This window comes from Orcinus orca, chromosome 1 (assembly GCF_937001465.1).
Source record: "Orcinus orca chromosome 1, mOrcOrc1.1, whole genome shotgun sequence".
NCBI lineage: Eukaryota > Metazoa > Chordata > Mammalia > Artiodactyla > Delphinidae > Orcinus > Orcinus orca.
The window spans coordinates 27,613,407-27,639,305 of NC_064559.1; the positions used below are offsets into that span (position 1 = coordinate 27,613,407).

At 38.3% G+C, this 25,899-nt stretch overlaps 2 protein-coding genes across 8 annotated transcripts in view; one reads left to right on the forward strand and one right to left on the reverse strand.

The window, feature by feature from the left end:
• The window catches only part of F13B (coagulation factor XIII B chain), a 43,687-nt gene extending 38,637 nt beyond the window's left edge, over window positions 1-5,050 (forward strand). For all 7 annotated transcript variants that reach the window (XM_049710854.1, XM_004285090.3, XM_049710860.1 and 4 more), the window contains 2 exons: window positions 3,449-3,659; window positions 4,825-5,050. In XM_049710854.1, coding sequence (XP_049566811.1) covers window positions 3,449-3,659; window positions 4,825-4,858 — 245 coding nt within the window. In that variant the 3' untranslated portion in view covers window positions 4,859-5,050. The remainder of the gene's footprint in view (window positions 1-3,448; window positions 3,660-4,824) is intronic.
• A 6,504-nt stretch (window positions 5,051-11,554) lies between these two features.
• LOC101270759 (assembly factor for spindle microtubules) overlaps window positions 11,555-25,899 on the reverse strand; it is a 67,815-nt gene continuing 53,470 nt past the window's right edge. The window contains exons 19-28 of the mRNA XM_012538805.3: window positions 24,509-24,675; window positions 22,937-23,033; window positions 21,444-21,653; window positions 19,987-20,139; window positions 18,958-19,146; window positions 18,131-18,323; window positions 17,846-18,000; window positions 15,812-15,988; window positions 14,390-14,559; window positions 11,555-11,811 (exon numbers count right to left, since the gene is read on the reverse strand). Coding sequence (XP_012394259.1) covers window positions 11,709-11,811; window positions 14,390-14,559; window positions 15,812-15,988; window positions 17,846-18,000; window positions 18,131-18,323; window positions 18,958-19,146; window positions 19,987-20,139; window positions 21,444-21,653; window positions 22,937-23,033; window positions 24,509-24,675 — 1,614 coding nt within the window. The 3' untranslated portion in view covers window positions 11,555-11,708. The remainder of the gene's footprint in view (window positions 11,812-14,389; window positions 14,560-15,811; window positions 15,989-17,845; window positions 18,001-18,130; window positions 18,324-18,957; window positions 19,147-19,986; window positions 20,140-21,443; window positions 21,654-22,936; window positions 23,034-24,508; window positions 24,676-25,899) is intronic.

Below are 25,899 nucleotides of genomic sequence, written 5' to 3' on the forward strand. Positions count from 1 at the left end.
CCCTTGTATGTTATTTGTTGTTTTTCCCTTGCTGCTTTCAATAATTTTTCTTTTTTTTAAATTTTTGCCAATTTGATTACTATGTGTCTCGGCATGTTTTTCCTTGGGTTTATCCTGTATGGGACTCTCTGAGCTTCCTGGATTTGGTTGACTATTCCTTTCCCATGTTAGGGAAGTCTTCGACTATAACCTCTTCAAATATTTTCTCGGGTCCTTTCTCTTTCTCTTCTCCTTCTGGGACCCCTGTAATGTGGATGTTGTTGTGTTTAATGTTGTCCCAGAGGTCTCATAGGCTGTCTTTATTTCTTTTCATTCTTTTTTCTTTATTCTGTTCCACAGCCGTGAATTCCATCATTCTGTCTTCCAGGTCATTTATTCGTTCTTCTGCCTCAGTTATTCTGCTATTGATTCCTTCTAGTGTAGTTTTCATTTCAGTTATTGTATTGTTCATCTCTGTTTATTTGTTCTTTAATTCTTGTAAATCTTTGTTAAACATTTCTTTCGTCTTCTAGATCTTTGCCTCCATTCTTTTTCCGACGTCCTGGATCATCTTCACTATCATTATTCTGAATTCTTTTTCTGGAAAGTTGCCTATCTCCACTTCATTTAGTTGTTTTTCTGGGGTTTTATCTTGCTCCTTCATCTGGTACATAGCCCTCTGCCTTTTCATCTTGTCTGTCTTTCTGTGAATGTGGTTTTTGTTCCAGACTGCAGGATTGTAGTTCTTCTTGCGTCTGCTGTCTGCCCTCTGGTGGATGAGGCTATCTACCTCATCTTTTCTTGTTTTTCTCTGTTTCTCATTTTTTGTATGCCTGAAAAAATTAGTTCTTTATTATTTTCTCAGTTTGTGTTTATCTGCAAATCTCTTTATTTTTTTTCTCCTTTGAGGAATATTTTTGCCTGATATAGAATTCTAGCTTGTCCATTATTTTCTTTCAATGCTTTAAGGATGTCATTTCATCCTTTTCTGTTTTTGTACTTTTTGTTAAATAGTCAAAGATCATTTTAATAGTACTTTTTTGAAAGTAAGCATCTTTTACTCTGCTGCCTTTGAGATTCTCTTTGCCTTCTCAGTAGGTTATTTTGGTTCGACATAGATGTTGGTTTCTTTGTGCACTTTATTCTCCTAGTTGGTAGGACTTCTTGAATCTGTGACTTGATATCTTTCATAGGTTTTGGAAATGTTTGGCTAATGTCTTTTCAAATATTTTTAACATTTTCTCTTTTCACTCTTTCTGTGATTCCATAAAACACATGTTACATCTTTTTCCAGTGTCCCCTGTCTCTTAAAATCAATATTTTCTTTCCTTTTATCTTCCCATTGTTTCAGTTTGGTAATTCTCTGCTGATATATTTTCCAGTTCATGAATCCTCTCTTTAGATGTGTACAGTCTGCTTTAAACTTGTATACTGAGTTCTCAATTTCAACTATTATCTTTGCATTTCTAGAATATCCATTTCATATTTTTTTGTAGATTTGAGTTGTCTGATGAAAGACTTCATCTTAACATCTATTTCTTGACCATATTAGTCGCAATTATTTATTTTTAACTCCTTGTCTGCAAATTCCAATATCTGGATCATCTGTAAGCTATATCTATTTTCTAGATCCATTTCTTGCTATTTCTGTTAATGGTTGATTGAATATCAAATATTTATGTGTGGATAAAATTTTAGGATCTTGAGACAATGATGCCATCTTATTCCAGACAATACTCATCCCATCTTCTGGCTGATAGTGTAGGGAAATTTATTCTCTATTCAGTGAGAGACAAAGCTTTCTCTAAGCTTATTTTCAGAACTTTGTTTGCTCCTGCTCATAGAATGTACCCTGCAGGGTTCTTCACTAGAGTTTGGTGTGTATACCAAGGTCCCCCTTCCTGCCTGGCTCTGATATTCCTGGGAGATGGCCACTGCTCACTGTAGCTTTCCGTTCACTTCAAGTTGAGCTCCTCATTCTCTCTCTGCACAATCAAGAATAGGCAGATGCCCCCCTGGCAAAGCCAGGGCAGAGTATCAAGCTCATTTCATCATACCTCCCATCTCTCTGGGCTCTGACACGTCAAGTCCTGGCTGTCTTGGCTGACCCACTTTTCTATCCTCAACCCCGTGGGATTTCCAGCAGCTCTTCTGGCTCTGTGTTTGTCGCTGGCCCATCTGTATCTAGTCTCTCAGCTTGCGCTGAAAATCAACAAAGCCCCAAGAGAAAAATGGCACAGAGTGTGGAACTCATCTGAATGGGCTTTTACCAGACCCTTAGCCTCTGGAGTACTGCCTGCCTTGAAAATTCTCTGATCCCTTGAAATACTTGCTTTGGGTCTGTTTTCAGAGTTTCTAGTTCTTAGTAGAAGTGCTGGTCTGATATAGGTTACTCTGTCATGGTTGAGAGCAGAAGTTCCGTGAAAAAATTTTGAACTCGTTTTAATTTAAATTGCATGTTTTGTAGAACATTCTAAACAATAGTACCATTTGACCTCATTTTCAAAACTATTTTTCAGTGACTATAAAGATCCTGTTAGACTCTTTCTAATCATTCCTGTCATTTGTTTTCTATCTATAGCGTTTCTAGGATGACATCTGACACACAGGCCTTCACTTGAGAACGACTGAATAAAGAAGTATTTTAGCGTGTCAGTTGTATGATTCATTTGCTCTGTTAGCAACTCTGGACCTTTTTATTTATCTCAGAAGCAACTGCTTGGTGCTCAGTCATCCAGGAGGCAAATATGAACACAAGCAGCCCTATTTTCTGACATGATTTGACATTTGGTATTTTAAAAATACCAATGTTTTTATCAAGGAAAAGAAACCAGAGGAGTTTGTTGGGTATCCTAGTTCTTAAGTTTTTATTTTGTTTTGTTTTAATGCATAAGGAGAAGGACACAATAATACTGTCAATGCTTAAAATTTAAAGCATCTCAATCCAATCTTAATAATCCTTAATAACTGAAATTTAAAAGAGAAGAAAATTACTTTGGATATACTTTATACATCAGGTCATAAATTCTGAGTCAGTGTCGAGACTCTAGCTTGTTTCTACATTTCCATAAAATATTATCTATCCAACCATCAATGGTTTGTCTCATGGGTGTTTTATCTGCACTTTCTGAAGAAGAAAAAAGAAAAAGAACACTATTTCAATGACTATTATTAACTATCAATGTTTTTTAAAAAACACCTTTTTTGCCTTCTGTCTTTGCAAATCTTAATGGCAAAAAGCTCAGTAACTGGCAGGACATACCCTTTTTCCAAATTCAGGGCAACAGAGATAAATGGCAGGCTGTTTTCTGTGAGCTTTGAACATATTTTCTGACTTGAATATGAATTCTAACTTACTTGCTGCTCTAATGCCTGGGAATTTTAAGGTTATTATGAGAAAGCAACACAGTGGTTCCTGTTAATACTGAGAGGTATCAAGATAGTTTTCTTTGTTTTTTATTTTTTTCAGAGCCTTGCACATTATCTTTTGATACAATGGAAAGTAATAATTTGCTCCTGAAATGGAGTTTTGACAATAGGCCATATATTTTGCACGGCGAGTATATTGAGTTTCTTTGTAAGAGAGATACTTACATTGAGTTTCCTATTATCGGATCGGAATTGAGAGTGCAATGTGACAGAGGGCAGTTAAAATATCCAAGATGTATTCAAAGAGAAAGGTAAGGAGAGGCTTGTACCTGCAACTATTTTTTTTTCTGTTCAGGTTGTTATTCATGAGATTCATTGTGTTATAATCTCAGAAACATTAGGTTCTACAACAGTCCTACTTTATGGTCATTATAAAGGGAAAAAAACCACGTTGTCTTTATTTTTTTAAACCAAGCCAACTCCTAGACGTATTAACTAATTCAACAAGCTTTCTGAGTGGTCTAAAGTCAAAGCACTGTTTGCTATTTGATATTTGTGACTCTGGCAATCGGGTAAATAAATCAATTTGAGCAATATTTAAATGTGGAAAAATTAACCTACATGTTCTGAGATAAGAGAAAATCACATTTTCTCCCATTTCTCATTAGAGGTTCGTAATAATGATGGGAAACACAGTTTTACAAACTTGATACTGAGGGAAGAGCATATCAATAACAAAGATTAAAATTATGATATTTGTTTTCAGGAACACGGTTCTATATAAGAATTTGGAAGTTATTTCTGAAGTGTTTTCTCATATAGCAATTTTTAAAATATATTTTCTACTACTTGATCAATGGAAAACAATCCTGTTCTTTTCTTAGAGAAATGTTAAAAGAATGCAATAAAATAATGTAATTCATTTTATTGGGTCAGAGTTTTGCCCCCTTTGAAGATACATTATAAAATGGGAATTATACTCTAGGTTCAACTAAGAACATTTTTAAATGACTTAAAAGTGCATGTGGTACTCTTCTAATGGTTATAAAGAATGAGCTGTATGAACTACATAAGGACAGTTTTTTAGATACTTGGAATATTCTAGAAAAAAAATTCATAAGACACACACAAGTGGAAAACTTTTTTATTTTTAATTGCAGTGAAAATCAGAGTAGAAAAATGTATGTGCTATTTAAATTTTTTATTATATCTTGCATTTCCTATTTCTAAGAGAAAAAGGAATAAGTAACTTAGGAAAAAAAATGTAGAAAATGGTGTTAGTGTAGTTACCGACATTGAGTTTTTAAAAAGAAATTGGTGGTATAATTTACCAGGGATGGTTACTTGCTTTTATCAGTACCTCATTAAAACAAGGACCAGTTATATGAAATATTGAAGGGCTAAGACTGTAATAAATACTTGACCAGAAATGATGCTTATTTCAACCCCCACCTTCTCTCTTTTTTTCTTATCAAGGATGTTGTCTTATCAAGAACGCTTAAGAACATGAAAATGAATGGCAAAAAGAAGAATAACATTTTGACACATCATAAAATCCTTTATAAAACATAATTGTTAGAAGAAAAATGTTGAATTAAAAACCTCTGATTTTTTACTTGCATGAAGATTTGAATCTAAACTGTTTATGCTGGACATTTTCTTTATTTATAAATAAAAGCTACACATGCTATTGTTTCACTTCTGGTTTGGATGACTTGACATGTGACCTCATCTTTGCTGCATGTCTTTCATCTATTAAAACATCAATCTGCACATCAAAATATTTCTGGTTCCTAATGCCAGTTCACTGGACTATATTGTCTTCAATATATGTGCAAAAATTCACACGTCTTTAATCGTCTTTGTTAATATCAGGGTTTTCTGTTACTTTGAGTTCAATATTTATTCAAAAGAACCAGCCACACTAGAGCTGAGAAACTATACATCATGTTAGAGGATTTACTTTATTAAATGAGCCGAGACTGCCCTTCAGACTTCCTAAGTGTAAAGAACTTTTAAAATTAACTGTACTGTTAGCTACCATTTGTTAATAATCAAATGGTTTGTGAATTAGTGAACCTTCCACATGTTTAAATGTTGCCCAAAGAACACAGCTATAAAAAAGAACAACCCTTACTATTTTTATATTATACACCGTCAATTTTTTTCTTAGATCGGGTAATTAATGGAATCATGCAGATTCTGAAAAATAAAACCTGAAGTCAGAGAGACCTTCAAGCACCAAAAAAAGGGTGTGTCAATAATACTAGGGCCTGTCAGAGGCCTGAAATACTGCGTTGTCACTTTTCAGTGTGAAAGAGAGTTACTCACCCAGTTGTTATTACGGCTCATTCATAAGCACTACCTGGTTCTAGTACCCTTGTTAGGACCGGTTGTTGTTCCCAGAACAGCACATTTTTCCTCCCTAGAAGGTCTTCAGTTCTTCTAACTCAAGACCTTATTTTCCCAGTATGATGGCATTCTTCAAACCCCAACGTACAATTCCTGCTCCTGGGCTATGAGAGTTTCTCTGGAAATGAAGCCACACCTGGACTTAGCTCTGTGGATTAAACATGAATTCATTTAATGTTCAAGCATGTATGTTTTAGAACTGTCCTTCCTTGAGTTCATATGCATTATTTCAATTAATCTCCAAGAGTAGTTTTTCACAGTGGATCTCATAAAATTGAAATTTGACTGAAATATCAATAGGAAAGTATTAATCCTTTCCAATTAATTCGACCAATCCATTAAGAAATGATACTGATCAGGTGTGGTGTCCCAGGAAACATGTTAGGTAATGCAGGATTCAGAGATGAATAAAATTCAGCTCATTATTTCAAGGAACTCACAATAATGAACTACTTAGTTTAGGAAAAGAGTTAAACTTGTATTATTGGTCATAAACTCTGATGCCTGGGGACAGGCACAACACGTGGATGGGTGAAGCAGGTCTAGTGGTATTTCTGGGGAACTGCTCACGGCATGCTCTCTTTAACCTGGGTAGCTTGCTAGCTTCCTGATTTTAGTTTTTAAATGTGGGTTTCTGCATTTTAAAAGTAATTTAGCAATGGTATGTAAAGTTTTGTAAGTTGAAAAAAGGTATTAATCTTTTTCCATTAATTCATCAATGAATCCACTTATAAATGATGTTGAGTACCTGCTTTATCCCAGGAAACAGAAGTTTCGCTCAGGGAGGATAACTGTCATGTGGGAATGGTGTATCCAGCATTGCCGTATCTTCTGGTTTGTTAATTGTGAAATCTACCGATTTTTATATGGGGGGGTGCCTTAAAAATCTGTGACTCACATCGTGGCTCATTAGCAGCCAATTTGTAAACTCCAAATGCTAAAGCAATAAAAGTGTGAAAAGTGCAGCGATGGAGCATGTAAAAGGAGTGGCATTGAGGAAGCAGTAATTAACTTTTTTGGTATTAACTGGGCTGTAGGAAGATTCCTGGAAAAAGTTAAGTTTACAAGACTAGGGAAGACATTCCAAGTAGAAGGAATGGCACACACAGAATCAAATACTGAGCACACACTATGTGCCAGGCCTGAGGCTCCACACTGGAGGTAAAGCACTGAATAGGACACGTTATTTCTGCTGTTAGGAGCTTGTGCTCCAGGTAGATAAAAAAGATATTAAACAAATCATCACAAGATGCGGTGTGTCAGGAAAGATCCTGTCTTAGGCAGCAAGGACCAGGAGGGACAACCTAGCCCTGGATGCCCAAGAAAGGCTCCTCTGAGGAGGTAATACGGAGGCTGAGATTTGAAGGGAGAAAAGAAAGCATTTCAGGTAGAGGAAAGAACACGTAGAAAATAGCAAAGAGCATGGTGTTTCCAAGAAGCTAATAAAAATGCATACTGGATTGAGCGGAAAGGAGGGAAGGCGAGAGTAGAGGACAGGAATAAAGACGCAGACGTACAGAATGGACTTGAGGACACAGGGAGGGGGAAGGGAAAGCTGGGACAAAGAGAGAGTGGCATGGACATATATACACTACCAAATGTAAAATAGATAGCTAGTGGGAAGCAGCTGCATAGCACAGGGAGATCAGCTCGTGCTTTGTGACCACTTAGAGGGGTGGGATAGGGAGGGTGGGAGGGAGACGCAAGAGGGAGGAGATATGGGGATATATGTGTATGTATAACTGATTCTCTTTGTTATAAAGCAGAAACTAACAACACACCACTGTAAAGCAATTATGCTCCAATAAAGATGTAAAAAAAAAAAAGAAGAGTAAGATGAGCAGAGCTATCAACAGACCCTGGGGTTTAGAAAACCGAACAGTGGTTTTCAGAGTCTGTAAGAGAACAGGAAACTCTAGGGCCTTGAAAAAATAAGAGTAGGTGAGAAGTAGACATAGACTAGCCTGCCTAGGGACCGAAATCCATCTCGAAACTGTCTCAACCTAAATTGGATAAAGGTGATGTGAGGTAGCTGGTGTTTCTAGCCTAGTTGTCAGCTGGGAGCACAATAAACTCTCTGGAGAAGATGACATCATTCACAACCTTGCATTGTATCTGAGTTTTCACATTTAATGTCCTCAATTAATTTTTTAAAAGTAAAATTGTATTTTTTTTGAAGGAGAATACAACAGATGATAAACAACCTCTTCAACTTCTGCTATGAATACACACAAGTAAAATTCTAAGAGATAACAACTATAAGCTCTGAACAAAAGCCAAACTAACCCCCAACCCCAAACAGAAAACCAAATACATGGATGCACAGCAGAATGGAAAATAGCAGATTGTGGACGGGAGGATTCAGCTGAAAGAAGGTAATGGAGCTAGTTCTCTCAGGCAGTAACCCATTTTTACAGGTTACTGCCTGAGAGAGCTCTGCAATCAACACGTTTGCAATGGAGTTAAACCTTGGACTAAAAGAAAAAGCCCACAGCATTCTAGCCAGAGGTACCAGTGAAGTGGGTGTGGGGCAGTCACATCCACTGAGAAAGGAGGCGGACGGGTAGATCAGACTAGTGAGAGCAAAGAGAGGGCCCCAAATTTCGTGTGTAAATTCTACATAAATCTCCAAATGACTCTTGGATATCTATGTATTGGGCAAATTCAAAGTAAATCAGATAAGAATAAAAAATAATTGAAATAAGATTTGAGCTGCCACCCCAAAATCAGTGTTCAGCTTGAGCCGACCAAGTTGTTAAAAACATTATTTTTTGGAGGACGAGAAGAGAATCCAGAGTCTCCACAATATAACGTTCAATATGTCTAGGATACAAGACAAAATTATGTGATATACGAATAGAAGAATGTGGTCCAGACACACCTCACGGAGGTTGTTGAAGAGCAAACACCTACATGCTGAGAGCGAGGCTACAAATCAGGATGGATTTTCACTTGAAAGCTGACTGGGTGTGAGGGAAGCAGATCACTGCTACCTGTCCAGTAGGTCAGCACTTATTTTAGAGCAGATAGAAACATATATGGAATTGAAAGATCTTGTAGGAAAGTGGCCATGGAACCCAGACAGCCTCAGAGAGAGAGTAACAGTAGAAGGAAGACACTGAGTAACCTATGTCTTTAATAACGTTGTTAAGGTGAATATAAATGTCACCGGACTGTTCTTCAAATGTACCTCAGTAAAGATCCGTCACAATTACTGACGGCAGGAAGAGCCTGTTTCTAATACTCCAACAATGTTCAGCAGGTATGAAAATTAATGATGCTTTGGCAAAGCAAGGGCAAAGTTTAGATCGAGTTTCATTTTGGTCTCATTTAGATAATTCAAAATAAACCATCACTATTCCAAATACAAAAGTTATCTGCAGTAATAATGGAATATTATTCATAGAATAAAACTCTACTCTCTAAGACTGGTTTCTGAAATAGGCTTCTGTATAATTGGAGAAAAAAGGGTCCATAATTTATGCAAGATGCAGATGCACTACTTTATGCAGCCCTCCATAAGCATTTATTGAAATAAGCAGGTTTTTGGACTATTTTCTTCTTCCTTTACATAGGTTGGAAATTTTTACACACACCCACAAATACACACGCCCTCAAATGTAAATTGTAAATAAATATTCATCTGCATTACTCTTACCTCCTGTGTAAGAATTTCACTGGAATTCTTCCTTTGTTGAAAGCAGAACTACAATAGTTTATCACTCTTTCTTTATACCAAGAAACAGTGGCAGCTGAACAATATTAAAATTAAAAGCAAGCCTGTTAGCAAGCTTAGCTACTAGCAAAAAGTAATCCAAAAGACAGTATTTTCTTAATCCGCAAAGATTTTTAAATGTTCTAGGCTTTCATTGCTACAATGAAAAATTAGAAGTTATAAAGATAATAAAACCTGGAAAAAATCACCTATTGAGAAAAATTCAACAGTTTTGCGTAACAGATTGCACAATGTGAATTTCTTCCTCTCAAGCATGAAGCCAAAATATGGTATGGGTAACAAGCTATATGAGGGATAGATAAAATTTTCCAAGGTTGTAAAAGTATGGATTTTTTTTTTTTTTTGCGAAAATCATAACTATGTAACTTTATATATGTATACATTTAAAACTAAATTAGGTACTTTCCTGGCGGTCCAGTGGTTAAGACTCTGTGCTTCCACTGCAGGGGGCACGGGTTCGATCCCTGGTTGGGAACTGAACTAAGATCCCACGTGGCTTGCAACATGGCCAAAAAAACCAAAACCAAAACAAAACAACCAAAAAACCCCACTAAATTAAAAATGACACTCTATGGTTATAATGACATCTACTGGAAATCTGGGTTAATTACAGACAAGAAGGTGAATAAAATTCACCTAACTTCACCAGTAATAAACTCACCTAACACAGAACTAGATTGGAGTTAACGTATTTATATTCCTTCTTTAATACAATGTAATCTCTCTGTAGGAAACAGCAACTTCTAAAGAAAAAGGCTTAATTACCCCTCAACCATTCCTTCCAACCACACACACACACACACACACACACACACACACACACACACACACAAGCCTTCCAGCCTTCAGGAAGCCTTGGAATCCTGATATGGATTTATCACATACATTTAAGAGGAATATCCTTCACATGAAAATAGAATATTATGTAAAATTTAAAAACTTTTAGTCTGAGTTCCAACAATAGAAAAACTGAACATCTAGAACTCACCTTTCACGTATAACTTCATAGAAATATTTCTTGTGCAAATACTAATTGGTTATAACCATCTTAGAGGAAATTAACACCAATAACATTTTATGTTGATTATATCCTAGTGGTATAATTTACCAAGTAAATAAATTGCTTACACTAAAATTCTGTTAAATGAAAGAGAAAAACGAACCATTTGGGAGAGTCAACAAAAACTATAGTATTTGGCATATTCTAAGTAACAAGAGTTCTCCAAACTCCAAACACTTCATTGGAAGAAAAAAAAAAATCCAAAAATTTCTAGTTACTTTCAATATATTCTTTAATATGTCAATATGGTCTTTATTCTAACCAAATCTCAACAGTCTCTGACTAGGTTTAATCCTCATTCCAACAAAATAATAAAGTTAAGTAGTTAAATGGTCTCTCCATTTCTAGCTACTACTGATTTATTTCAAGCACTTTAAAGCTGTCCTGGCCCCCATAGCTAGACAGTCTTTGGGACCAGATCAGACTGCAGACAGCCACTGGAATTAGCCTTCTGTGGCTCTGGAATCACACTGGCTCAGTATTGGTAACAGTGACCCAAAGCTACTGAAAATAACAAGTCATGTTTCAACACCTGAATCATCTTCAGGTCTGTGCTCAGTGACTAGACAATGAGTTTCTACTACAAGCAATACCTTGCTCTTCCCAGGTCAAATTACAGCCCCACTCAGTTCAAAGTCAGGAGTTTTTAATATATGAAGGGGTAGGCTGAATTTGTCTAATTTCCTCAGAGCGGCTCATTTGCCCATCTTGATGGTCCCGTCAGTCAGGAAACAGGGGTGCTGTCTATGGCATTTGTGGGATTATTTTATCCTCACTTCTACGTGAGTTGGCAGAATCTTAAATTTTCAACATTTGTTTTAGATAAATGCCTCAATTTACCTATAAAACAGGAATAATAAGCTAATCTTTTCCCTTTAGGAATATGATTATATTCAAACTAATATAATATTTTAAGACAACAGACATAGATAACAGTGTTGGAATCATATCATGACATTAGTTTGTTATCTGCATAAAGCTATTAAATAAAAGAAATGAAGAATATAAAAAGTTTATTTGTTACATACCTCTTTTGAACTTTAATACAAAGTCAGATTTTAAAAGTTGTACAAAGCAAGCCAAAAGCACTTTCCATACATGTGATCAGCTTTCCTATTTCTTTTCCTGTACATACTGAGACGTTTGCCTTTGCTAATAAGGAATGCCAAGTGTGTCCATCACCATTTGAATAGCTTTCAGAGGATTCATGATTTCTTCCAAGTTATCTCTTCTCAACACCCAATCCGGTTTAAGTCTGTGAGAAGAATAAAAACCTTGCATTAACCCAGTTCCTCTCTTAGAAGACTCACATCCATCGCTTTGTCTTAACTGAAATGTGGTCCCTCCTGGACGCATCACCTCCCTCACAGGCCCTCACGCAGGTGGGAGGCTTCATGTTATGGCCGTTTACGATTTTAGACTATTTCTCTCCATCTTCCCTGAAGGATGATCCTGGCTCCTTTGAAGCTCAGGCTATTCAGCTACCAAACCCCAGCGTTTTGTCTGTAAACCTGGTTCCTGGTCTTCCCTCAACTCCTGCCCCATCTCAGAACTTCAGCAGCCTTGTAGCTAAAGAGCCGACCCCTCACCTCTCCGTTTCTGCCCCCTTTCCTTTGGGTCCACTCAGCACACCCCCCGTCACCCAATCACAAGACAGCCGCTGTCACCCTCAGAAAGTGCCCGGCCACCGACTGCTCAGCCTGAGCCTTCCAGCCCGAACCACCTCTTGGGGTTCATCCACGCCCTTTGACTTAATACTTCCACGGCTCACCGCTTCCTCCCACTGTGGTGTCCACTTCAGGAGACCTCAGCCCGTGCCTGTCACCCAGCACAATGCTGGTCTCCTTTCCCTCCCGTCTAGCTTGGGTCCCTCAGTATAATCTCCATTGCAAATGCCGTTAACGCCATTGGTGCTCTTCCCTATTGAATGCAACTGGAAAGCTCTATGTGGATTCCAAGTTGAATCCAGGTATCTGCCTTCTCCATTCCTGCACAGCTGGACATTGCTAAAGAAAACCTGCACAACCAGGCTGGCTGATTTTATGCCAATGATTGAAATTACCTAGAAATTGCTTCCTTTCTCTTTCCCCAAGATGACTGTTTTCTTCTTTCCAAATGTCCCCTCCACACCGTCCCCCATCTGCTTCTGAGCTAATGTTTATGATCTCCTTCTTCACTGAGGAAACGGCATCACAGCCACCTTCCTCACATGAATCCCTACCACTATATGCACTTCCATCTTCCTGTTCTTTCCAGTGAAAATTCCGAACATCTATGAATTGGGGGGTGGTCAAACAGAGCGGGTATATATCCCCCTACCGTGGAACAGCAGTCTGTGGAGAAAGAGATGCAATCTAAGCCATGCATCAACATGGATGAACCTCAAGAGCATTACGCTAAGTAAAAGAGTCCCGTCACAAGGAGCTACCTCTGTGTGATTCCATTTATGGGACAAAGCAGAAAAGGCAAAACTAAAGGTACTGAACTCCCATCAGCAGGTTCCAGAACCTAGGGGTTAATGGGAGAGAACTGACTGCAAGGGGGCACAAGGGAACTTTGTTGTGACAGAAATATTTTATCTCAGTGGTAGTGGTTTCACAACTGTATACGTTTGTCAAAACTCATTGAATTGCATACCTAAATAAAGGGTACATTTATACTGTTGGGAGTTTTACTTCAAAAAACCCCGACAGTGTCAAAAGGGGAGAAAAAAAAAAAAAGAATCTACTCATTCATATGTTAATAGTTTTACAACGTAAGTCATATTATAATATGCCAAGTCCTTCAATAAAAACCGTATGTAGAAATAGTTCCCATTAATAAATTTTAAGCAGACTATTTTTATGTTATACTGTAAAACATGCAAGAATAAAACCAATTTACAACTATTATACAGTTTATAATTATGAGTAATTATAAAGCTAACTGCTGTATAACCCAGGTCAAGAAATAGTGCATTGTCAGTGGTGCAGGATTTATACCTAGTAGACAATTGTCCAGTCATAGAAAGGAAGGAGAGAGAGGGAGAGAGAGGGAGGGGTTCTAATGATTCCTGCATCTAATTTATATCTCTAGACCATTTCCCTAATTTATATCTCTAGACTGTTTCTTCTGCCCAGAACCAGAGAGCAACAACGAATGTCCTTACAAGAAACACAGAGGAGGGAGAGGGAGAAGAAGCCCTGTGAAGACTTAGGCGGAGGACAGAGCTATCGAGCAACAAGCCAAGGACACTTAGCCGCCAGAAACTGGACGAGCCAGGGAAGGATTACACCCCAGAGCCTCAGACCAGGTGAGGCCCGCTGACAACCTGCATTTCAAACTTCCAGTTTCAAGAACTGTGAGAGAATAAGTTACTGGTGTTTAAGGCCACTAAGTTTGTGCTAGGTAACTAATACAAGGTCAAAAAGAACTTCTCTAGGAGGAGAAATTTCAGGCATCGGGGTGATTATGCAAGGAGTTGGAGGTTGACGTTTTGGCCACCAGAGACCTTCGCCACCTCCCCAGTAGTGCAGCTTGTCCTACATGGAAGGGAAAAAATGATACGGCAAAGCTTATTCAGAGCTAATTATCAGCCTTAGCACGTACCTTGTTAGAACCAGGAATTTACCCAATAACTACTAAATACTCTTGGCTGCAGTGTTATTACTTCATTAACTGCTGAGATCGTCTCCTTTAGATTTACCAAAGATTTTCTTCTTGTTCACATGCTGTTTCTCCATTGTCAAGCAGTCTCTTGCTCATAGTAGGTGCTCAATAAATGTTTGCTAAGTGGATGAATGAATGAATGAATGAATGGTGACACAAAACTATAGGGTACATTTACTGCTCACCTTGAAACCATTCTGGTTCTTACAGGTGTTTCTGGAATAAAGGAAATGCTCATAGAAGATTTCTTCTTTTGTTTACAAAGGATTCTTTCAGTATTCACTTTATGTTTATGAGCTGTAAGTTTATAGAGACTATAAATACGGTCAACAACTTTGGACCTACTTCGAACATCCTACAAAAGAAAATGTGCATTTATTAAACTAATAAGAATTCTATATCCCTTCTATGCTAGCAAAATCAATCACAGTATACAAACACTATGCAGTAAATTAAGAGCTTTTAACAATAAAAAAGCCGAGCTCTCCAAGTTCAGCAGTTAGATTGGTTTAAATTATGAATTTATAAGACAATTATGAAGAAGGCAAATATTCAAAAATTGTACACTTAACTCCATACTAAATAAAAAAGCAAACATTAAAGTAAATATACCTATTATACATGGTTACCAAGTCCTGTGAATTTTACCTTCTTCTTTTTTTTTTTTAAGAAGATGTTGGGGGTAGGAGTTTATTAATTAATTAATTTATTTTTGGCTGTGTTGGGTCTTCGTTTCTGTGCGAGGGCTTTCTCTAGTTGTGGCAAGCGGGGGCCACTCTTCATCGCGGTGCGCGGGCCTCTCACTATCGTGGCCTCTCTTGTTGCGGAGCACAGGCTCCAGACATGCAGGCTCAGGAGTTGTGGTTCACGGGCCTAGCTGCTCCGTGGCATGTGGGGCCCTCCCAGACCAGGGCTCGAACCCGTGTCCCCTGCATTGGCAGGCAGATTCTCAACCAGTGCGCCACCAGGGAAGCCCCGAATTTTACCTTCTTAAAGTTTCCAGCGTTACCCACTTACCTCTGCCTGATGCGACCCCAGGTCAAGTACAGTCTCTTGCCCAGACCACTGTGTGTCTACACGTGCCTCTTTCCTTAATGGTCTCCCTATACCCACACGATCTCCCAAATCCATTCTTCGACCAGCAGCCAAAGTGATGTTAAAAATTAAACTGGAACATATCTCCTTGCTTAAAATCCTTCAGTGGTTTCCCACTGTTCTCAGGATAAAGGCCACAGTCCTATCATGGCCTGCAGTCACCCCTGCTGACTGTAACTCCTGGAGAGGATGCTCAGAGGCCTCACCGGAGAAACGCTTGTCACGTCTTTATGTCACAGCAGGGGGTGAGGAGTTGTGCACATCTGGATTTCTACCTTGCTGGGACAGCTGTTGCTTCTCTCAAGTACATGGGAGCTGGTTGCTCCTAGGGCTGTGATAAATTCTACTTCTAGAATTCAGCTTCTCTGACACATAAGAAACAACTCATATCAGCACAAAGAGCAGGTGTGAACACACGCAAAGCCCTATTTAAGTTGTGATAACTGCTTAAAAGTCTTGGACTTAGAACATGTAGAGATAACCTCAAAGGAAAACAACTGATGAATACTTACAGAAGCTCGATTTGTCCTCTTCAGTAAAACAGCTAACAAACAACAAGTTTTTGTGAAAATGCTTCTACTCTTGTCTGCAACTTTGTCACCGGGCTTTTCTTGGTACATTTGCAGAAGCTCCAGCAGTGTATCTACACAGTTTTCTACATCGTAAACTGCTGAAGTCGTTTTCTCATACTGGAAGAGAACAGAACCAAGTTACAAATTATAATAAACACAGATACTGGGCTGGCCAAAAGGTTCGTTCGGTTTTTTCCGTAAGATGGATCTAGTAGCATCAGTTTTCTTTAACTTCATTCAAAACAATTTTGTTAGATTGTATATGGCAGCTGTCATATCAGCGTGCATTTAAAAAAAGACTAATCAAAATTGATGAAGTTTTGTGTAGTTATTTTAATATTGAAGATGGAAGAAAAAAAGCAACATTTTCAGCATATTCTGCTGTATTATTCTGCTTTATTATTTCAAGAAAGGTAAAAATGTAACTGAAATGCAAAAAAAAGATTTGTGCAGTGCATGGAGAAGGTGCTGTGACTGATCAAACATGTCAAAAGTAGTTTGTGAAGTTTCGTGCTGGAGATTTCTTGCTGGACGATGCTCCACGGTCGGGTAGGCCAGTTGAAGTTGATAGCGATCAAATCGAGACATTAATTGAGAACAATCAGTGTTATAACACGTGGGAGATAGCTGACATACTCAAAATATCCAAATGAAGCACTGAAAATCATTTGCACCAGCTTGGTTATGTTCATCGCTTTAGGTCTACGTTAAGTTAAGCGAAGAAAACCTTCTTGACCCTATTTCCGCATGCAATTCTCTACTTAAATGTAATGAAAACGTTCCATTTTTAAAACAAATTGTGACGGGTGATGAAAAGTGGATACTGTACAATAATGTGGAATGGGAGAGATCGTGGGGCAAGTGAAATGAACCACCACCAACCACACCAAAGGCCAGTCTTCATCCAAAGAAGACGATGTTGTGTATAGGGTGGGATTGGAAGGGAGTCCTCTATTATAAGCTCCTTCCAGAAAAGCAAACGATTAATTCCAAGAAGTACTGCTCCCAATTAGACCAACTGAAAGCAGCACTTGACGAAAAGCATCTAGAATTAGTCAACAGAAAACACATAATCTTCCATGAAGATAACACAAGACCACATGTTTCTTTGGTGACCAGGCAAAAACTGTCAGAGCTTGGCTGGGAAGTTCTGATTCATCCGCCGTGTTCACCAGACGTTGCACCTTCGAATTTCCATTTATTTCTGTCTTTACAAAATTCTCTTAATGGAAAAAATTTCAATTCCCTGGAAGACTGTAAAAGGCACCCGGAACAGTCCTTTGCTCAAAAGGATAAAAAGTTTTGGGAAGACAGAATTATGAAGTTGCCTGAAAAATGGCAGAAGGTAGTGGAACAAAAGGGTGAATACGTTGTTCGATAAAGCTCTTGGTGAAAATGAAAAATGTGTCTTTTATTTTCACTTAAAAACCAAAGGCACATTTTGGCCAACCCAGTACTTTAGAAACACCAACCAAAAAGGAAGCCAGACGTGATCAGAAGAGGTTCTGCTGTTCTGATACAGCGCAGTGTACAGGCTGTCAGCTCCGGAGGGAGATGGACGTGAACCCTCCACCACTGACCACACGCTGGTCCTCGGGCGAGGACCTTACCTCCTGTAAAGACGATTATCCCTTCACTACAAAATGGGAAGGATAATACCATAAGAACCATCTTAGAGGATGAATGGGAGGACTAAATTAAATGATGCATGAAAAGAACTAGCACATAGTTAGCAAGGCCTTAACTAACTTGCTGTTATTAATATTATAAAAACAGGAGAAATAAATCATAAAAAATTATAGTTTCTATGTACAGTTATGTTAACAGAGTAAACATTCCCCCCCGAAGACTCTGGCACATAGTAAATGAACTTTAACTCGGGGATCTGAGTTCTAGTGATGAGCAAGCATAAACCTAACTTGCTAGGGGAGGTCTCTTGACCAAGGAACTCTTCATTATCAAGACGGAAACTACCTTGGCGATGTTAAGCAAGACCTGCACAGCGTATCCGATGACCTCCATACAAGGGACACTACGGTTACAGCTTCGGATCAAGACAAATATTTTAGAAATTGCTCCACTCTGGGCCATATTCTCACAGCAAAGTGAAGACAGTCCAGTAACTACCTCTGAAAGGGGGAAAAAGAAGAGATACATTCACAGCAACAAAATCAGTATCGTATTATTATATTCTTTGTACGACTCAAGGGTAAAAACGCATTTCTAACCTTATACAAGATATTGTTAAAACAAACTAACCCAGGTGCTTTAGAGCCTCAAGAATAGCGGAAAGGTACTTGTATGTCAGGAGATAGTGCAGGGCAAGTGCGGTTCTGTGGTAGAGCTTGTTTTCTTCTCGAATCTCCCGGTTAACACACTGAAGTCTCTGTCGAATGGCTTTAATTTTTGAACAATCATTTTTCTTCCTCCAAGAATATCCTCTCCATAACGCCTTAAAGAGACAAACCAGTAACTTTAAGATTACAACCTCTGATGTTGTGGACTTAACATCTACATCTACTTCCACAAAGTAAATGTTTTCAGTAAAATTATATGATGTGATTTTTGCAACTTTGCAACTACAACTTCAATTCAGGTTCTAATAAATAGCAAAAGCAATTTTTCTAGGAAGAAATACATATAATATTCCTGTATATAAGTTAAAGCATCATTCGCTGGCCAAAGACAGCTAAATCAATTCAAAAGGCAAAAATGCTTTTGCATCTTTCAGTCATCAACTTCCTCTCTGGAATGTGAAAATAAAGGGCTTAACAATGAAATTATGGTAGCATAGTGCATATGAATTATTCTATTGGCCAATCTCAGCTTTTTAAAATGAGTATGACTGTGCTTTTTAAAATGTTAGATATTGGGGATTCCCTGGCGGTCCAGTGGTTGGGACTCGGCACTTTCACTGCCGTGGCCCGGGTTCAATCCCTGGTTGGGGAACTAAGATCCCGCAAGCAGTGAGGCGCAGCCAAGAAATAAAATACATAAATAAAAATAAAATTCAATAAAATGTTATATATCGTGTAGATGAATTGCAAACCAAAGTCTTGAACTAAAATCATAATATTTTCGGTTACCTGGATTTTAGTGACTCTATTATTAAGCTTTTCCTGCTTTTTACGGAGGAGGAAACGGCGTACGGCTTTCTGTATTACTGATGCAGCCCTATTTTGCTGGCTTATACGTTCTTGAGCTTCATTCTGAATTTTCATGAAGCGATGTTTCTGAAGAAACCTCTTATGCTGTAATCTTGCTCGAAACCATCTCTGTTTAAAACATACGAATAGTTTTTTTACTTCAGGTTTCTTAATGAAATAAACAGAACATTTATTGAAATATCTTTCAACCCTCCCCAGTGGCATTACACTCCACTCTAGTTGGTGCAGAAAATTCCAGGCCACAGTGGGTTTAAGTGTGTGTGTGTGTGTGTGTGTGTGTGTGTGTGTGTGTCTGAGAATTTAACCCCGCACAACATGTTCCTCATTTCATAATTGATATAAATCTTATCAAGCTGTATATTATTCTTCAATTTGTTTCTTTACTCAATATTTTATATGTAAGTATATTAACATATACTGTACAAACAGGATTCTTATCCAGAATACATAAAGAACTCCTATAATCATTAAGAAAAATAAAACACTCAAAAGAAAAATAAGCAAAGTATGTGGAAAAAAAATTTAAAAAGCATACCGTACACAGATAAAAATTTGAATAACCAACACAGAGGAAAGATTTTTTAGAATTGCTAGCAATCATAGGAAATCCAAACCAAATATGAGATGTAATTTGCCATTCATCAAAATGACAAAATCACAAAGTCTTGTAATGTCACGGGTTGGCAAGGAGGTCGAGAGAGAGACAGGTGCCCTGGGTGTCGCTACATGAGGGGTGAATGCGTACAATGCGCCAGAGGATAACCCACAGCCTTAGTCCTGAGCCATAAAACGCAACTCACCTCTAAGCCGGCCAACCACCCTGATGGCCACATGGCAAAAGCTAAATACTACATAACTTTAGCAGAGGTATTTGGAAATTGTTTATGAAATATTAAAAAGTTTCAAACAAAAATTAGGCCATAGTTTTACTGCAAAGGAAAAGCTAACCTGAATACGGATGGCTGAGTTAACCTGTTTATCATCAGCATTCTTCAGAGCCCTGTGAAGTCTGTAGGCTCTTTGAATTCTAAGAGCAGACAGGTGATAAAAGGCAGCTGCTGTGAAGTGAAGAAGCCTAATTTTGGCTCTCTGTTCTAAAATCTAAAGGAGAAAAAAAGATTAACAACCAAATAGTTGACTCTTAAGACAATCAACCAATGTTTATTTTTGTATATCCTTAATACCAAATTATATAAATTAGCAACAGTAAACTAACTTGTAACTATTAAAATTATCTACATTGTAACCTGAAGTAATTATACTCCTTTACTGTACAACACTTTCAATGGTGTAACCCCTAACTGAGGATATAGAAAGCACAATTATATTTGGGCACTTCACTGCAGAATTTAACTAGACTACCCAAGGGCAGCTAGATAAGGCTTTGAAGGTACTAATTATAATGGGAGAAGTCTAGGAATAGTAAACTGAGAAAGGGTTAGAGAGCTCCAAGCAGAACCGTTGAAGATGGTGACGTTAAATCGGGCAAACATTTGACCCGACTTCTCCAGTAGTGGTCTCGCCACATCCAGCACAAGACTTCTGCAGCAGAAGCTCCCTCCAGGGAGGGGCCTTTGGCCTTCAGAGTTTCAATTTATACTCAGTGAACAAAACACAAAAGATTTCTCCTTTAATTTAATTATTTTCTGTTTACCACTGCTTCATGTACTGGGTGCTCAGAACGTCAAGAATTCCCTAGGCAGGATCTCTCCTGCTGAAGGTGTGGAAGTTATCAACGGAATGGTCCTACAACCCCTGAGAGAGTTGCTTGGTGGTAGCAAAAGGTGACTTGAATAACAACCTCCTTCACGTGTGGGGAGGGGGAAGGGGAAGCTGGGACAAAGTGAGAGAGTGGCATGGACTTATATACACTACCAAATGTAAAACAGATAGCTAGTGGGAAGAAGCAGCATAGCACAGGGAGATCAGCTGGGTGCTTTGTGACCCCCTAGAGGGGTGGGATAGGGAGGGTGGGAGGGAGACGCAAGAGGGAGGAGATATGGGGATGTATGTATGTGTATAGCTGCTTCACTTTGTTATAAAGCAGAAACTAATACACCATTGTAAAGCAATTATACTCCAATAAAGATGTTAAAAACTTAAAAAAAAAAAACTCCTTCACATGTGGAGCCCTCCTCATACTTCAGTTCCTTTGTTAAGATTTATTACACGAGAAAAGTTATTTTGCATTTTTGGTGAGCATCTATGGGAAATAGGATCACAGAACAAAAATCTATGGCAACCAGTGATCTTGCTACATGGGGCTCTTCAGAAGCTGAATAAATTCTAGTTAATGGTTATATCAGTTCTGAAATTATTCTCCAAAATCTCAAATTTCTTAACACAATTTAACATCAGGTATTTCCACTTCATAAGACTGAGATATCCTACTTAAAAATACTTACCCTTTTTCTTACTAACCAACCACGCACCAGTGCTTGTAGAACAACTGTAGATTTTTTTAATGCAACATATTTTCTCCTTTCACACTTCTCAGTCTTCCTGGCTCGTATGTATCTTTGTATGGTCAAAGCAGCTGATTTCTGCTGGAGAAAGACCTGCCTTCCTTTATATCCTCTGAAATTTGCTTGGATCAAACAAGCAGCTTGATATCTCTATAAGGAAAAATTTGCAAGTGACACTAATAGATAGAAATAATAGTTCAACCCACTGGAGGTTCTGGAATTTCTCAATGAAAAATAAGATGGTATAATTATGATTTTTTTTTTTTTTTACATTTTTAGTTTAAGAATGTCATATTTCACAGATTTTGAAACCCACAGAGGGCTACAGCTGAAAATGAAGCTTTTATGAAGGTGCAAACCAGGGACCATAGATACCTGGTGTTTTTTCCCTCCCTTCCTCTTGATACTTTTCATTGTGAATGAGCAAAGAACTAGTATTACTACAGGACAAATGCATTTAATACAAAAGCTAGCTACACTCTAGAGAACAGAATGGGCATTGTAAGCAGCTGTGAGGGAAGCTGTCTGCTGCTTCGAGAACCAGTGTACTCCCAGCACATCTTAGATTCCTCAATTCTAGAACATCCTGATAATCAAATTCCAAGACACATAAAGCATCTGGATTGAAACGAAAACTAGGTTTGTTTTACAACATAGACCCCCCCACCTACTAGCTGAGTGACTTTGAGCAAACCCCTTTATCTCTCCAGACCTCAGTTTACTCATTTGTAAAATGGGAATGCTGATAATAGCTACCTCACAGAGTTATCATGAGGATCTGATTAGTTAGTAAATATATAATAGAAGGTGTAATAATAATAGTGTGTATATAATCATACATAGCGAATATGAACATCAAAATTTACAAGTAAAATTTTGATTTCCTTAATAAAAGACCATAGGTACCACCATTGTTCTAGAACGGATGTTAAATATTTTAAATAGATTACCAAATGTGGCTTAAAGAGTATGTGTTGACTCATACAGACAGGATATGCTACATCTATTACGATTTTCTTCAAATAAATCACTTCAAATTGGGTTTGAGAATATGTTATAAAAACAGATACACAAACAAAAATACAAATAGTATTTTTATGAGTGAATAAAATTTTTTTTTTTTTTGCGGTATGCGGGCCTCTCACTGTTGTGGAGCATAGGCTCCTGACGCGCAGGCTCAGCGGCCATGGCTCACGGGCCCAGCCGCTCTGCGGCATGTGGGATCCTCCCGGACCGGGGCACGAACCCGTGTCCCCTGCATCGGCAGGCGGACTCTCAACCACTGCGCCACCAGGGAAGCCCGAGTGAATATAATTTTTAATTGACTGCAATGATGTGTTTAAAGCAAATGTATAGTTAGATCTTTAAATCATTTTTTGTTTTCTGTTTTTTAAAGTAGTTCTTTACATATGAACTGTTTTTTTAACACCTACTTTTGTCATTAAGAATTGCTCATGAGCTGTTCTTCCAGAAAGTACAGCTCTCCATTTTCTCTGAATGATGATTGTTGATGCTCTCACGTTCAAAAACCTAAAAAGTGATTATTGGAAAGCAATTTCAAATTAACTCATTTAGTAAGTATTCATTGCCCACCCCCTATAAATACTAGAGGAGAAAGAAAATATAAGAAAGGCAATGAGAGAATAAAAAAAAGTAGAAAAGGATAATTCATACTTAGGTTCTAGCAATCAGAACTTTACAAACACACACACACACACACACACACACACACACGATAACACAATGCAAAACAAGTTTTACAATTGGCAATATTTCAGTGGTCAAGAAATATTAAGTTCTAGAATGACAAAAAATTCTGAACGGGATCAGAAGAAAGTAGGATTAGTCAGATCTAGACAAAGCCTAGATAAAGGGGAGGTGGTAGAAAAAATGGTAGAGAATAAAGTCTGAGTCCACACTGTGAGTGAGTCTTTGAGCAGACAGGTGTAGCTGAGAAGACAGCCTGGGAGGGTGGAGTGGCATCAGGCAAATGAGAAACAAACACTTGTTTGAAAGGAAAAATGGATCATCAAAAGATTTAAAAAGGAATATTCTGTAAACAGAACTGGAGAAAAATTTTAAATGTGAGGGCTAGAGATTAAACTTTAGGCATCAACATAGCAGTGACAACAATCGAGAATCGGCAGGCTCTTTCATCTGTTCACGGTCCTGTGGAAAAGGGAGAGAGATTAACCTATGTCATGTGGCCACCTTTCCTAGAAAGTAAGGCTGAATATCAATGGGAAAAACTGGACACTGGTCCTTAATAGCTGAGAGCAGCAATTATATTTTTATTTGTTAAGCCCTGACTCTGCCCATGGAATTGATCAAGAAACGCCTGTAACACTAGTGTGCTCTCCCAAAACGATCTTTAAAACCATCACTGATATAATAACTCATCAATTCTGGGAACTGAAGAAAAAATTCTTACACTATGAAATAAAAAAATAATATAGACTATCTGGTAAGAGCTTCTGAAAATGTGTTTAAAAGAAATGAACTAGGAATAGGGAAATACGAGTAACATAGATAAGTTGGTAATTAGGTCTTCGTCATTAAGGATAAAGAGTACAGGGGTTAATACAAAGAAAAAAAAAAGCATAAGAAAACAAATGTTGCCAGTAGCTAAATCAACAGACAAAATGGACCCGTGCACTAACAAGGAAAACAAGACTTACTAGATCATTTTATTAACTTCCCATCCTCAGTCCCTACTGAGTCCCTCAGTCCCTTATCCTTATGAACCTGAGTTAATCAAGTTTAATATTTTCTCCTGGATTATACCATCAAGGCTGTATCTCCAAAAATAAGACAGTCTCAGAGATAATTTTGTTACATCATTGCAGGAAACACCAGCAAACCATACAAATTAAGCATAGCAACTATGTAAAAGAAAACCCAACAAGCAGTATTACTTGACACACAGACTTGGTTACGGCACATGCCCGCGTGCATGCACAACCCCCCCCCCCACACGCTCTCACCCACGCAGCTGACACATTTACCGTCTTCTCTGCAGTTTGGTACGGAAGCAACCCTGAATGATTCTAACAGCTCTTAACACAGCCAGATACTCTTTACGTGCTTTCCAACACCTGTACCAGGCTTGAATCTTGCAGGCAGCTTTCACTTCACGTAAATATTTCCTGGCTTTATGTCTCCTCCACGCAGTCTATTAAACATATAAACATAACAAATATGCAATGAGATGTCTAATTTTTTTTTTGTAAACTGGAAGATTCAGTATTGATAACAGTTAATATAAGGTCAAGCAGACAGGATCAACTGCAGAAATGCAGTCACACCCCAGCTCCACTGTGGGACTCGCTCACTCCGGACACGTGAGCCCTCTGAGAACAGCGGGCTGACCTGTGATCTCCTACTACCTGCTTCAGCACATACCCTGCGGCTGGCTGCTGGCTAAGCCCAATACAACCCTGAAAAGTATTTAAATTGTAAGCTGCACGCAAAGCCTGGGAAGCCAGGTGTGTGCACTGCCCTCACCTTCTCAGTCCATGTGAAGGAACGAAAGGAAATGAACACACTGATGCCTCCAATTCCAGGGAAGGGACGGGAATTCTTCCCACTGCCCTCCCCACACACTGCAGACACATCCTGGGTTCTGGGTCCATCCTGTTGCAGAATCCTGAGGGCATCCATCTACCTGAGGACCACCAGATTTTCCGACTTTGGCAACCTTGTGGCTGACTAAAAGCTTAAGTAACAGCTACAACTTCTTAAGTGCTTAGCGCTATACTAAGCACTATAATTCTTTACAGTAACATAGGTAGGTAATACTATTATCTCTAATTTAGAGATGAAAACAATGAAGGCCCAGAGGAACTGACACCAGTAAAATTACTTGTTGATGTCACAGGTAATAAGTGACAGACATATCTTATTTAATCCTTATAAATATCTTGTGAGATGATTATTAAGATCTCTATACAAAACAGAAATTAACGTCAAGAGACTTGTTACCACATAGCCAGTAAGTGATAGAGTCAAGATTTGAACCTGAGTCTATCTGACTTCAAAACACCTACAGCAAATACAATAGCTCCACCTAACATGGGGATCAGGCTCTAAATTCAGTTGACAGGCGAGAATGATATATATGGTCAAACTGAACTCTTGTGATGTCCTTAACTCAGAGTATTTCTATATGGTTTTTATGTAAACAAAACCGAATACCAACATAGTAGTATTCATAGTGGAAGCCAGGTATCAGTACTTTTAAAGATTCCAAAGTGATTCCAATGTGTGCTAAAGTTTAAGACCACTGGTTGGTATGTGTTAAAAACTAGATGTGCAACATGCACTTTTATAATTTAGTTATATAAAAGAAAAAACAGGGCTTCCCTGGTGGCGCAGTGGTTAAGAATCCGCCTGCCAA